The sequence below is a fragment of the Balaenoptera ricei genome, chromosome 8, assembly GCF_028023285.1.
Source record: "Balaenoptera ricei isolate mBalRic1 chromosome 8, mBalRic1.hap2, whole genome shotgun sequence".
In the NCBI taxonomy this organism is placed as follows: domain Eukaryota; kingdom Metazoa; phylum Chordata; class Mammalia; order Artiodactyla; family Balaenopteridae; genus Balaenoptera; species Balaenoptera ricei.
Window position 1 is genome coordinate 62,877,551 of NC_082646.1, and position 12,542 is coordinate 62,890,092.

General features: G+C 46.3%; 1 protein-coding gene across 4 annotated transcripts in view; it reads left to right on the forward strand.

The window, feature by feature from the left end:
• Positions 1–12,542, forward strand: part of ANAPC15 (anaphase promoting complex subunit 15) — a 75,931-nt gene that overhangs the window by 62,892 nt on the left and 497 nt on the right. For 2 of the 4 annotated variants that reach the window (XM_059930888.1, XM_059930890.1), the window contains exons 3-6: positions 9,876–9,948; positions 11,349–11,478; positions 11,997–12,056; positions 12,380–12,517. In XM_059930888.1, the coding sequence (XP_059786871.1) occupies positions 9,876–9,948; positions 11,349–11,478; positions 11,997–12,056; positions 12,380–12,517 (401 nt within the window). Of the gene's footprint in view, positions 1–9,875; positions 9,949–10,520; positions 10,615–11,194; positions 11,212–11,348; positions 11,479–11,996; positions 12,057–12,379; positions 12,518–12,542 lie in introns of those variants that run through there. The other 2 variants (XM_059930891.1, XM_059930892.1) reach the window with 2 other exon arrangements.

The window sequence follows — 12,542 nt, forward strand, 5'->3', positions numbered from 1 at the left end:
TTCTAGAGGCTCTAGACTGAAGATTACCTTACCTTTTCCAGCTTCTAGAGGCTGCCTGCATTCCTTGGCTCATGGTCCCTTCTTCCATCTCCAGAGTTAGCAGCATAACAGATCCCTGTCTCTTCTTTCTTTCTCACATTGTTTTGTTTTGTTTTGTTTTCTGACCAAAGCTCTTGGGAAAGATTCTCTAATTTTAAGGATTCGTGTAAATAGATTGGGCCCACCTGATAACCTGGGCTACCCTCCCCATTTTAAGGTCCTTAAACTTAATCACATCTGCAAAGTCCCTTTTGCCATGTAAGATAACATGTTCACAGGTTCTGGAACTAGGATGTGGACATCTTTCAGGGGCCTTTATTCTGCCTAGCACCCTTGTGTGTGCTGGGAGTGTTCAATGGTGACTGTATGTATATGTTTGTGTAGGTTTGTGTCCCCTCGGCCTTTGCCTCCCGTACAGAGGGCCTCTCTTCTCACTTTTTGTTTGTTTTTGCTTTGATCAGAGTGAGGAAGCCTTAGCTACAGTAAGCAAATATATGCAAATCCACCGTGCAAGTAGAGGCCTAGCTGGAGCACTGTTACTGAGCAAGTTCCTGTACCCCTGTCAGGGAAAGTCCCTCCAAGATCCCGGGAGGGAAATGAGCTCTGGCAGGTGCTGAGGATTCAGGGAAGGGGCTGCCTCTAGTCGGGATCGACCTGCCATGGGCACAGACTCCTAGGCAGGCTTAGCTAAAATTGCTACTGAACGCAAGTTCCTGTGCCTGAAGCACAGTGAGGCCAAACAATACTGAAATGTTGGAGTTTGGAGCAGAGAAAGTTTTTATTGCAGGGCCATGCAAGGAGAATGGGTGGGTCATGCCCCCAAAAGCCCTGAACTCCCCAAAGGTTTTCAGCAAGACATTTTTATTTTATTTATTTATTTATTTAGCAAGGCGTGTTTAAAGGCAAGGTGAGGGAGAGGCGTGGTTGGTTGTTGCAGACTTCTTGGCATAGGAATCCTTTGTTCTTGCAGCTGTCTATGTAGGTCAGATCATCATGTTTCTGTAAACCTCCAACAAGACAAATGTTATACTCTGTTCTGCAACTTTTTATTTCTCTATGAATGGAAGAGTGTTATACCCTTAAAGGTCAGAGCCTTGAGAATCGCCTATCCTGTATATATCAGGCTATAGACAACATTCTTTTTTTTTTTTTTTTTAATTTATTTTTTTGGCTGCATTGGATCTTCGTTGCTGCACGCAGGCTTTCTCTAGTTGCAGCGAGCGGGGGCTACTCTTCATTGTGGTGCGCGGGCTTCTCATTGCGGTGGCTTCTCTTGTTGCGGAGCATGGGCTCTAGGCACGCGGGCTTCTGTAGTTGTGGCACATGGGCTCAGTAGTTGTGGCTTGCTGGCTCTAGAGCGTGGGCTCAGTAGTTGTGGCGCACAGGCTTAGCTGCTCCGCGGCACTTGGGATCTTTCCGGACCAAGGCTCGAACCCATGTCCCCTGCATTGGCAGGCAGATTCTTAACCACTGCGCCACCAGGAAGTCCCCAATACAGTATTATTAACTGTAGTCACTATGTAATGCTGTAAATACATTACATCCTCATGATTTGTTTATCTTATAAGTGGACGTTTGTACCTTTTAACCATCTTCACCCATTTTACTCACCCCTCACCCCCTGCCTCTAACTACCACCATTCTGTTCTTTCTATCTGTGAGTTCAGGTTTTTTCTTCTTCTTTTTTTTTTTGGCTGCACTGCATGGCTTGTGGGATCTTAGTCTTTTTTATTTTTAAATTTCTTTTTAGATTTTACATATACTCTCACCTTTTATTTATTTTTATTTTTTATTTTAATTTTATTGGAGTATACTTGATTTACAGTGTTCTGTTAGTTTCTGCTGTACAGTAAAGTGATTCAGTTATACATATACATATATTTATTCTTTTTTAGATTCTTTTCTCATATAGGTTATCACAGAATACTGAATAGAGTTCCCTGTGCTACGTAGTAGGTACTTGTTGGTTATCTGTCTTATACATAGTAGTGTGTGTATGTTCATCCCAAGGTCCTCCACGCCACATTTCTCCTTTGGTAACCATAAATTTGTTTTCAATATCTGTAAGTCTGTTTCTGTTTTGTAAGTAAGTTCATTTGTATCATTTTAAAAATTAGATTCCACATATGAGTAATATCATATGATATTTGTCTTTCTCTGCCTGACTTACTTCACTTAGTATGGTCATCTCTAGGTCCATCCATGTTGCTGCAAATGGCATTATTTCATTCTTTTTGATGGCTGACTAATATTCCATTGTATATATGTACCACATCTTCTTTATCCATTCCTCTGTTGATGGACATTTAGGTTGCTTCCATGTCTTGGCTATTGTAAATAGTGCTGCTGTGAACATTGGGGTGCATGTATCTTTTCAGATTATGGTTTTCTCCAGATATATGCCCAGGAGTGGGATTGCTGGATCATATGGTGGTTCTATCTTTAGTTTTTTAAGGAATCTCCATACTGTTCTCCATAGTGGTTTACCAATTTACATTCCCACCAACAGTGTAGGAGGGTTCCCTTTTCTCCACACCTTCTCCAGTATTTATTGTTTGTAGACTTTTTGATAATGGCCATTCTGACTGGTATGCAGTGATACCTCATTATAGTTTTGATTTGCATTTCTCTGATAATTAGTGATGTTGAGCATCTTTTCATGTGATTTTTGGCCATCTGTAGTTTTTGGAGAAATGTCTATTTAGATCTTCTGCCCATTTTTTGAGTGTGATGTTTGTCTTTTTGACATAGAGCTGCATGAGCTGTTTGTATATTTTAGAGATTAAGCCCTTGTCGGTTGCTTCATTTGCAAATATTTTTCTCCCATTCTGTGGGTTGTCTTTTCATTTTGTTTATGGTTTCTGTTGCTGTGCAGAAGCTTTTAAGTTTAATTAGATCCATTTGTTTATTTTTGTTTTTATTTTCATTACTCTAGGAGGTGGATCAAAAAAGATATTGCTGCTATTTATGTCAGAGCGTTCTCTCTCTGTTTTCCTCTAAAAGTTTTATAGTGTATGGCCTTACATTTAGGTTTTTGATCCATTTTGAGTTTATTTTTGTGTATGGTGTTAGAGAATGTTCTAATTTCATTCCTTTTACACGTGGCTGTCAAGTTTTCCCGGCACCACTTGTTGAAAAGACTGTCTTTTCTCCATTGTATATTTAAGGCAACATTCTTAAGGCAAAGCAAAAGCAATAGAATAAAAGGTTAAAGTAAAAGAAGCAGATCTACTATGGAGTCAGGTTTATTCTTCCCTGTTACAGCACCCCTCTTGGGGCCGGCTCTCTAGGGACTTGGAAGAGAATCCACAGCAATCACTTATAACTCATGCATCCATCCTAAACTCAGAGTCAGGCCCAGGAGAGACTTCAATGACTGTTTGCTAACCAGAAAATAAATGAGGTGTTGAGTTGAAATGTGCTATGTAATTTACAAGGCCCATAAAGTAGAAACAAAATAATACACCAAGAACAGAAGGTTTTTTTTTGTTTTTTGTTTTTCCTTTTGGTTTTTTTCGGAGTATCAGGGAAACTGCAGATATGGATACAACTTGCTGAAATCTCTCCAACTGAGCATCAGGATGGGAGGTGCATTGAAGGACTACAATGATGACTGATAGTGAACTTTAAACCCGCGGCATGGGGAATTCCCTGGTGGTGCAGTGGTTAGGACTCCATGCGTCCACTGCAGGGGGCCAGGTTCTATCCCTGACTGGGGAACTAGAATGCCACAAGCAGTGCAGTGGCAAGACCAAAAAAAAAAATCCACCACATGTTACATATGGACACCCCCCCCTTCCACATACACACAATTTGCACATGCCACCCACGAAGAGACAGAAAAAGCAGTCAGGCCTGCCTGAGCAGAAAACTCCTGAAACTTACATAGAAACTTACACACACTTTCCACCAGTCATTTCCAAGCCCCCCCCCCCCCACTTCCTGCTTCCAAGATAAATATCCCACTCAAAAGCCCAGGAGCAGACACATCTGAACAGTGCCTCCTGTATCGTAGTTTGGCTGCGATAAAGTCTTTGCTCTCTGCAAACAACCGTTGCCTGCTATTTGGTCTTTCCGTTGTGCAGCAGGCAATCAGCCCATTTGCTCCGTTACAACGACCCTGAGGTAGAGGAATCTTGTACCCCAAGCAAAGGTGTACTCCCTCAGCCAGCCCACCCAGTGGGGCTCTCCAGCTCCCCACAGCATCTCCTCCACACGCCTGCCATGCTCTCCTGCCAAGCAGTCTCCTCATTCACCACACACCCCAGTGCCTGCTCAGGGAGTCCCCTCCCACCAGGAAGGTTTCTTCTTTTCTCCTTTCTCACTCTCTAACTCTGAAGCATGGTTCAAGGTACAGCTGAAGTCTCTCCTGCTCAAGGAAGCCCTTCTCAATGTCTCCTCATCCTTCTCCAAGGGTATGTGTCATCCTTTGAGGACAGGGTATAACAGAGAATAACAAACCTGACTCCATATTGAATCTATTCCTTTAGCACTGACCTTTGTGCTGTTGCCTGTGCTGAGTTATGCTGGCTTTGCCCCTTTTGTAAAAGAATGTTGCCTATAACCTGAAATATACAGGCTAGCCCATTCTCAAGGCTCCGACCCTTTAAAGGTGTCATGCCATTCATGTAGAGACTAAAAGGTGCAGAACAGAGGATAACATTTGTCTTGTTGAAGTTTTATGGGAATACTGTGACCACACCTACACGGACAGCTGCAAGAACAAAGGATTCCTATACCAAGCCACACCCCCTCCCCTTTTAGTATAAAAGAAGCCTGAATTCTAACTCAGGTAAGATGGTTCTTTGGGACACTAGTCCACCATCTTCTCGGTCTGCTGGCTTTCCAAATAAAGTCACTATTCCTTATCTCAACAACTCATTTCTCGATTTATTGGCCTGTCATGCAGTGAGCGGTACAAGCTTGGACTTGGTAACAAGGGCACCATTTTTTCATCCTGTCTCCTCTCATTGTGCCCATCACCAGGATGGCCACAAGGAGGCCCGCAAGCATGGCCATGCCCCAGGTGCACCACACTCTTTCAGGCCTTAGTGCTTTTGCTCATGCAGCCCCCTCTTGTCTAGACTGTCCTTTCCTGACTTCTCCTCCTTGAAAGTCTCGTCTCCCTGATGATCCCTCCCCACCTCCACACCCACATGTTACCCTTCTCTGCTCACTGCCCCCACTCTTCTCAGAATCTGTCTCTAGTGTAGCAGTTGTCACACGAACACACGTCTAATGAATTCAGTTGCATTAGATTGAAGGGAAGAAAAGCCCATCTTTTATAAACATTTCTTGAGTGGCTACTCTGTGCCAGGCACTGTGCTGTGTGCTAAGGAAATAGACATGAATCAGAGACCTGCCCTCAAGGGCCTAATGATTTGCTTGATGCCTCCCAAACTAGACTGGGGGCTTCTAGGGGATGAGGACTCAGATCTGACTCCTCTGTGGGTCCCCCATCACCAAGCACAGACTAGCTCATAAGAAAACTTTGTGGAGCGAATGCAAGATTGACCTTCCTGAGTTGTAGCTTCAGCTCAGACAAGCCACTTCACTTTCCAGAGCCTCACATTCCTCACAGGCTAACTGGGAGCAGGATTTCCAGGACTGGGGTGAGGATAAGAGGAAATGACAAGTGTGAGAGCTCTTTGGAGACCAAATATCCTTAGGTATACATAAGAGACAGTGACTGACATTTCCCTCTGTCCCCTACCAGGGCCAGCCATACTCCTCAAGGACCATGGAAGCAGCCCTCACTAGCATTGAATTCACATCACTCAGGTCTAAACCTTCCTGGATCCTGGAGAAGTCTCTGCACAGAGCCATGGACTTCTCTCTCCAGCCTATGGGCTTTGGATTTATTTCTGACTGTTGGGAAATCCCCATCCCCATCCTGGCTTCTGCTTTCAGCCCAGGCCCTGGCTTGGGTAAAACACATCTCAGGACAGAAAGGGCCAGGTCAGGGAAGTGCCTTCCAGGGATTCACACCAGAGCTGGAGACATGGTTGGGATATTATGTTAGAGAAAATGAAAGCTGGGGGAGGAGGAGGGACCTGCCTCGGGTCTCCAGAAAGTCAGTAATAGAGCCAAGGTAAGTCCCAGGGTGCCTGGCTCTCATCGCATCCACTCTATCTCAGGGCCACCAAAGCCCTACCCCATCAGAGTCCCCCTAACGTTCCTTCTCATCTCTCTGTCTACCCCGAGACACTTAGTTCTGCCCAAAAAGATTCTCAGTGTTCTCCAAATACATCATCTGCTTTTAACTCCGTGCCTTTGCATGCAATACGCCTTTTTGTGCATCCCCTTCTCCCACTTGTCTACTAGGTAAACCCCTACTCATCCTTCAAGGCCCGTTCAAATGTTTCCTTCCTTCAAACAAAGTCTAAACTCAGTTTATCCAGAATCCATTCATCTCTCTTTCCTCTGTGTTCTTATAACACTCTCTGTATACACTGATTTTAATATTTACTACCCTCTTCTATAATTGTCTATAACTGTCTTAGTCCTCACTAGACTGTATTTTCCTCTAGGATAGGGATTATTTCTGCTACATCTCTCTGTCCCCAGGGCCTATCAAGGTGTCTGGCACTCAATTGGCACTCAATAAATGTCGACCAAACAGTGGAACAGATGAAGGAATATGAGGCAAATTTTTAACCTTTTTAATTTTTATATTTTTAAGGAATATGAGTCTTTGTTTATTTATTTATTTGGCCATTCCATGCAGCTTGCAGGATCTTAGTTCCCCAACCAGGGATTGAACCCGTGCCCTCGGCAGTGAACGCATGGAGTCCTACCACTGGACCGCCAGGAAGTTCCCTCAGAGTCTTAGTTTATTATCCTTGAAATGAAAGGAAAAAAAAGTCAAGCACTTGGCAAGGATAAATGGTGGATAATGAATGTGGCACCATCACTGACTCAGTTGCCTGAGCCAAAAATAGGGTATCACCCCAAATTTCCACTTCTCCCTCTTCCTTTTCCCCTTCCCCCGTCACGATGGCTTGTTTTTTTTTTTTTTTAATTTATTTATTTTATTTATTTTATTTTTGGCTGTGTTGGGTCTTCGTTGCTGCGCTCAGGCTTTTCTCTAGTTGCGGTGAGCGGGGGCTACACTTCGTTGCGGTGCGTGGGCTTTTCATTGCAGTGGCTTCTCTTGTCGCAGAGCACAGGCTCTAGGCGCACGGGCTTCAGTAGTTGTGGCATGAGGGCTCAGTAGTTGTGGCTTGCGGGCTCTAGAGCGCAGGCTCAGTAGTCGTGGCACACGGACTTAGTTGCTCTGCAGCATGTGGGATCTTCCCGGACCAGGGCTCGAACCCGTGTCCCCTGCATCGGCAGGCAGATTCTTAACCACTGCACCACCAGGGAAGCTCACCATGGCTTGTTGAACCTGGCTGAAGATATAGGTAAGAAACTCTAGGTTACTGGGGGATTTCCATCAGGCCAGAGCTGTCAGGAAGGATGGAGGCAAAGGATGCCGGATGTAGGGATCCTGTAACTAAAAGAACCAGAGGGGGTGACTGATGGGGACACTGAAGGAGCAGATAAGGGATCGAGAAGGGAGAGGTCAAGGGTGGGTTCTGGGGACTTAGAAACCACTCAGTCTCTGCCCTCAAGGAGCTCATGGTCTGCTGAGGAAACAAATAGAAACAGTTTTATACAGAACTCCACTGTAGTGCAGCACTACCTCCTTCCTGATACCCCTTCTTCACTTGGCTTCCAGGATACCACCCAATTTACCTGGCTTTCTGCTTATCTTTTTGGTCCTCCTTCTCAGTTTAGTTTGCTGCTTCTCCTAGTTTCCTCAAATTCTGAATTTTGAAGGAAACGATTTTCCATCTACACTCACTCCTTTGGTGGGCTCATCCACCCTCATGGCTTTAAACACCATCCATGTGCTGATGACTCTCAAACTTATATTTCCAGTCTTGATCTCTCCCTTGACCTTCAGACCTATATGCCCTCCTGCTCCCTCAACATCCCTACTCTAATGGACATTTCAAAGTCAACACACTCAAAAATGAGCTCCAGATATTTCCCCCCAAAACCAGCACCTCCCTTGTCTTTCCAACTGGTCTCCCTGCTTCTGCCACTGTCCCCACTGAATTTTTCTTCATAAAACAGCCAGAGTAACTCTGTTAAAATCTAAATCAGATTGTGTGGATCCTCTGCTCATAATCCTTCACGGGATCCTCAACATGGGATAAAACCGCAATCCTTATTGTGATCTGCGAAGCTGTACTTTCTGGCTCCTATCTCTATCCTCATCTTCTCCCATTCTCCCCATAGAACACTATGCTCCAGCCATTCCAGGCCCTTTGCACTTGTTCTTTCCTTGATGCTCTTCCCTAAATATCAGAATAGTGCCCCCTTTCTTTTTTCTTCAGATCTTTTACTCAAAGATCACCTTCCCAGTAAGGTCTTCCTTGCCCCCCTAAGTGAAAGGAAACATCTCCCCTATCAACGTTTTATTCCCACTTCTCTGACTTATTTTTTCTCCTTAATATTTACTGCAGTCTTAAAACTATATATTTTATTTACCTATCTTCTTTATTTATCTCTCTTATTAAAATGGAAGCACCATGAGTCTCCTCATGATTTTTTTTTTGGTCTGTTTTGTTCACTATTGTGTATCCATTACTTAGAATAGTGGCAGGTATATGTAAGGTACTCAGTAGATATTGCTTGAATGAATGAAAGAAAAAGGTGGACATTTCCAAGGGGCAAATTTTACTCTTTAATGAAAAACTTTATAACAACCAGAGCTGCTTGGCAACAATGACAGTCATATGCACAGTACACTACCTCTTAAATATGTTATCTCATCAAATCCTCACATCAGTCCAAGATTCGAAGAAGGCTGGGTAGAGATTATGATGCTGGTTGAAAAGGAAACTGAGTCCAGACATGGAAAAGGGATTTGTTAAAGGTCACACATTTGGTCAGGGCAGGAGTGGAACTATCTATGGATGACTGCTGGCCTTGAAAGGGGCTGGTGAGTGATGGAGCTCAATGGGGGTTGGGTTTGAAGGACTTCCGTTGCCAGAAGGCATAAGAATCTCTGAAAGGGAAGCTGAGTCAGAGGTTAGTAAAACGGAGGCATCAGCAAAGGACTGGGAGAGAGATGACAAGGCTGACAGCTAAGCGGATTTAGCCCAGTCCGGGAGAGGGCAGCTGAATTTCCCAGCAGCAGAATGCTGCGCCTGAGATTGAGTAATCACTTAAGCCCTTACAAAATCTGGAATGCAGAACTGGAAAGGCAGTCTTAAGAGACCAGTGAGTCCACTGCAGGTGTACAGAGTCTGGCTTCCCCACTGGACTGTGAGGTCTTTGAGGACAGGGACCATGTTCCTAGATTTAGCCCCAGCTTCTAGCAGGGCCTGGAATATGGAAATATAGTAGGGACTCAAATATTTCTGTCGAAGAAATACATAAATGAATGTATGCGCCCAAACGGGAAACTGAGGGGGGAGACAAGACAAACAGGAGGGGCGAGGCGTAAAATCACCCTGCGATTCTAGGGTAGAAGCCGACTAATTTTCCTGGGACGCAGCAGGACAAACAGTTCTAGTAGTAACGCTGCTTGCCGCCAGGTGTTTTTCAACACGGATTGGCAAGCAAATACCGCCTGGGGACAGAAAGGCGGGGCTAAATGGGGCCGTTGGGGCGGGTCCAGGCTGGAGAGACCGATTGGCTGAGACTCAAGGCGGGGCCAATAGAGCAGGCGCGCCAAATTTCCACCCAACACGTGACTAACGTGTGTAACGTCACTTCCAGTCCGGTGGGCGGGAGCGGGAAACAAAAGAAGACCAAGGACGCATGCGTTTTGTGTGTCCCAGGTTTTGGTGGATTCTTCCGCTCAGGCAGAGGGAAGTGCTTCCGGGTCTCCGCCGCCTGCCGCCTCCCGGCGCGGTAAGTACATAAGACAGGTTGCTGTTGCTGTCTCTTTGCCCATTCTTTCCTCTCGTCCCCAGAGAAACCTCATTCCCTTGACCCGCCTCCTCAGGAGCTGCCTGTTCACACTCCCTTAAACATTAAAAGAGTTCCAGCTCATTGGCCGCTTCCTCGAAACTAAGCCCCACCCCGTCGCACAAGATCCGTCACTCATTGGTGTCACTTCCTGTCACCCAGCAGTTCTTCCAGTTAATTGGCCTTATCCAGGCCCCGCTCCTTTCTCGGTTAGCAACCCCAAATACCTGACCGAATCCCGCCCATGCCTTCTTCCTGTTGGTCAACTCCACGGTCATTATCATAATAAGCCGAGAATGGGCGGTGGCTTTGCGGTGAGGGGTTGGGCTTTCGGAGCCGCAGGCTCTGGCCCTTCAGTGCTTATGGGACTTGAGAGAGGGTTCTGTTGTGCCTCTTAAACGCGCCGGGCAGCTGAGCTCCACGGAAGGGCAGCGGCTGGCCCCGGATTGGTTAAGTGCGTTAGGGCAAAGAGCAGAATTAGACGTAGATTCTTTTCTCCTGCTCACCTCTAGTGCCCGGCCTGGATCTCTTCCCCGCGAGAGTTCTTTGCCCAACTCAACCGTGGCACCTAGAGCCAGTCGTTGCCTGTCGCTGGGCCTCAGTTTTCCTGTGAGCTGAAAGGTTTTAATTCAGATTCTCTGGGACCTTCCTGTTCAGCTCCCTCAGCTGCTGAATCTGAGCTGAATACTTGTTCTCTTACATGTTAGTTCATGTAGTCTTTCATCTGCTCATGCATTTACTCATACCTTTAGAATGTCTTACTGAGCCATACTTGCACGTGATAACACCTCCCCTCCCTGCCCCCTAGTTTGGCTGTGGTTCATTATAGAGGTGGTTAGGGTCCAAAATTTCTGACACTGGGTGGGTATGGTGTGGGCGGCATGGAGGAGCAGAAAGTAGGTCTCAGTGTTTGGAGGAGGTAGAGAGAGTTTCAGTAGAGTCCTGCTGTCTTTAATTTTGTAAGGCTAGTCTGCATTCTGGTTTCCTCTCTCTACATTTGGCTTCCATTCTCTTCCCTCCTTGAACAGCTTACAAACAGCTTTACTTATCCATAAAGTAAATTACTTAATTATCAAAATAACTATGAGGGTGGCATAATTGTTATTGTCCCCATTTTACAGATGAGGAAACTGAGGCTCAGTGAGGTTAAGTGACTTGGCCAAGGTCAAACAGCTAGTAAGCAGTGGAGCCAGGACTCAAACCCAGGTCTGTCTGATTCTCACAGGGAAGGGGTACTTTCCTGCTACCTTCCACACCACCCAATCCCCAAATCAAAATGTAACCAACTAAAAACTAAAACCAAACACATCTGAGAGCTGGATTCACCTGACGCTTTTCCTCAGTCTAGGAGCCATGTCCACCTTGTTTCCCTCACTCTTCCCCCGTGTGACTGAGACACTGTGGTTTAATCTGGATCGACCCTGTGTGGAGGAGACAGAGCTGCAGCAGCAAGAACAGCAGCATCAGGCCTGGGTGAGTGAGGACATAGCACAGCGGCAGAGCTTCAGTCAGGTGCCCCGCCCCTCTTCAGTGGCGCTGACCCAGCCCTACTCTGGAGACCTGCCCTGGGGGAGCTTTTTGTCCTGAGCTGGGGGCCTAGGTTCTCACCTTTGTGTTAAGCTAATTTGCCTGGGGACCGTGGGAGCTCTAGGTCAGATTGGAGCCCAGGCTCTTTTCTCTAAAGCATAGGAAATAGTAATTTTGACTGTTTATTGAGGATCTAGCAGATGTCATGTTCTAGGCTGATAGTCTCACTTCATCCTCACCATAATTTTATGAGGAAACCAAGGACTAGAGAGTTTACATAGTTGGATCAAGTTCATAAGTAAGTGGCAGATGACAGGAGAGAAAGGGATTGAATCTTCCTGAGAGCTGGAAGGAAGCTTCTCCTTCACACTTGAGGGTCTTCCTGGGGGCAGGGCAGGTGAGTGCCATGCCCCTGACTGCCCTGCTTGGGCCCTGGCCTTGCTCTTCTCCCCCTGTGGCCACAGCTCCAGAGCATTGCAGAGAAAGACAACAACCTGGTACCTATTGGCAAGCCGGCCTCAGAGGTGAGTGGCTTCAGCAGGTGGGGCCTCTGTGGGGCCCAGGTGGACCAAGGCTCTGCTCTAATTCTGAAGGTCTGGCCTCTGACTCCAGAGCAGTCGTGGTCCTCAGCTCTGGATGAAGGACAGAAAAGAGGAGGTAGAGGGGGTGGGCACTGGGCTCAGCACTAAGGTCCTGCAGAACGTGCACCAGCCTGCTAGATTAAACTGGGACAGGACTGGGGAATGGAGCTCATTCGTTGTCCCCAGAGAGAGGCTCCAAGTGGGCCAGTCCTTGAACTGGCCCAGGCAGACCTGTAGAAGCTACAGGCTCTTCCCTGCCTCACCAGCACTATGATGACGAGGAAGAGGAAGATGAAGATGACGACGAGGATAGTGAAGAGGACTCGGAGGATGATGAGGACATGCAGGACATGGATGAGATGAATGACTACAATGAGTCACCTGATGATGGAGAGGTCAATGAGGTAGGCAGGGGTGTGGGGGAGGGCC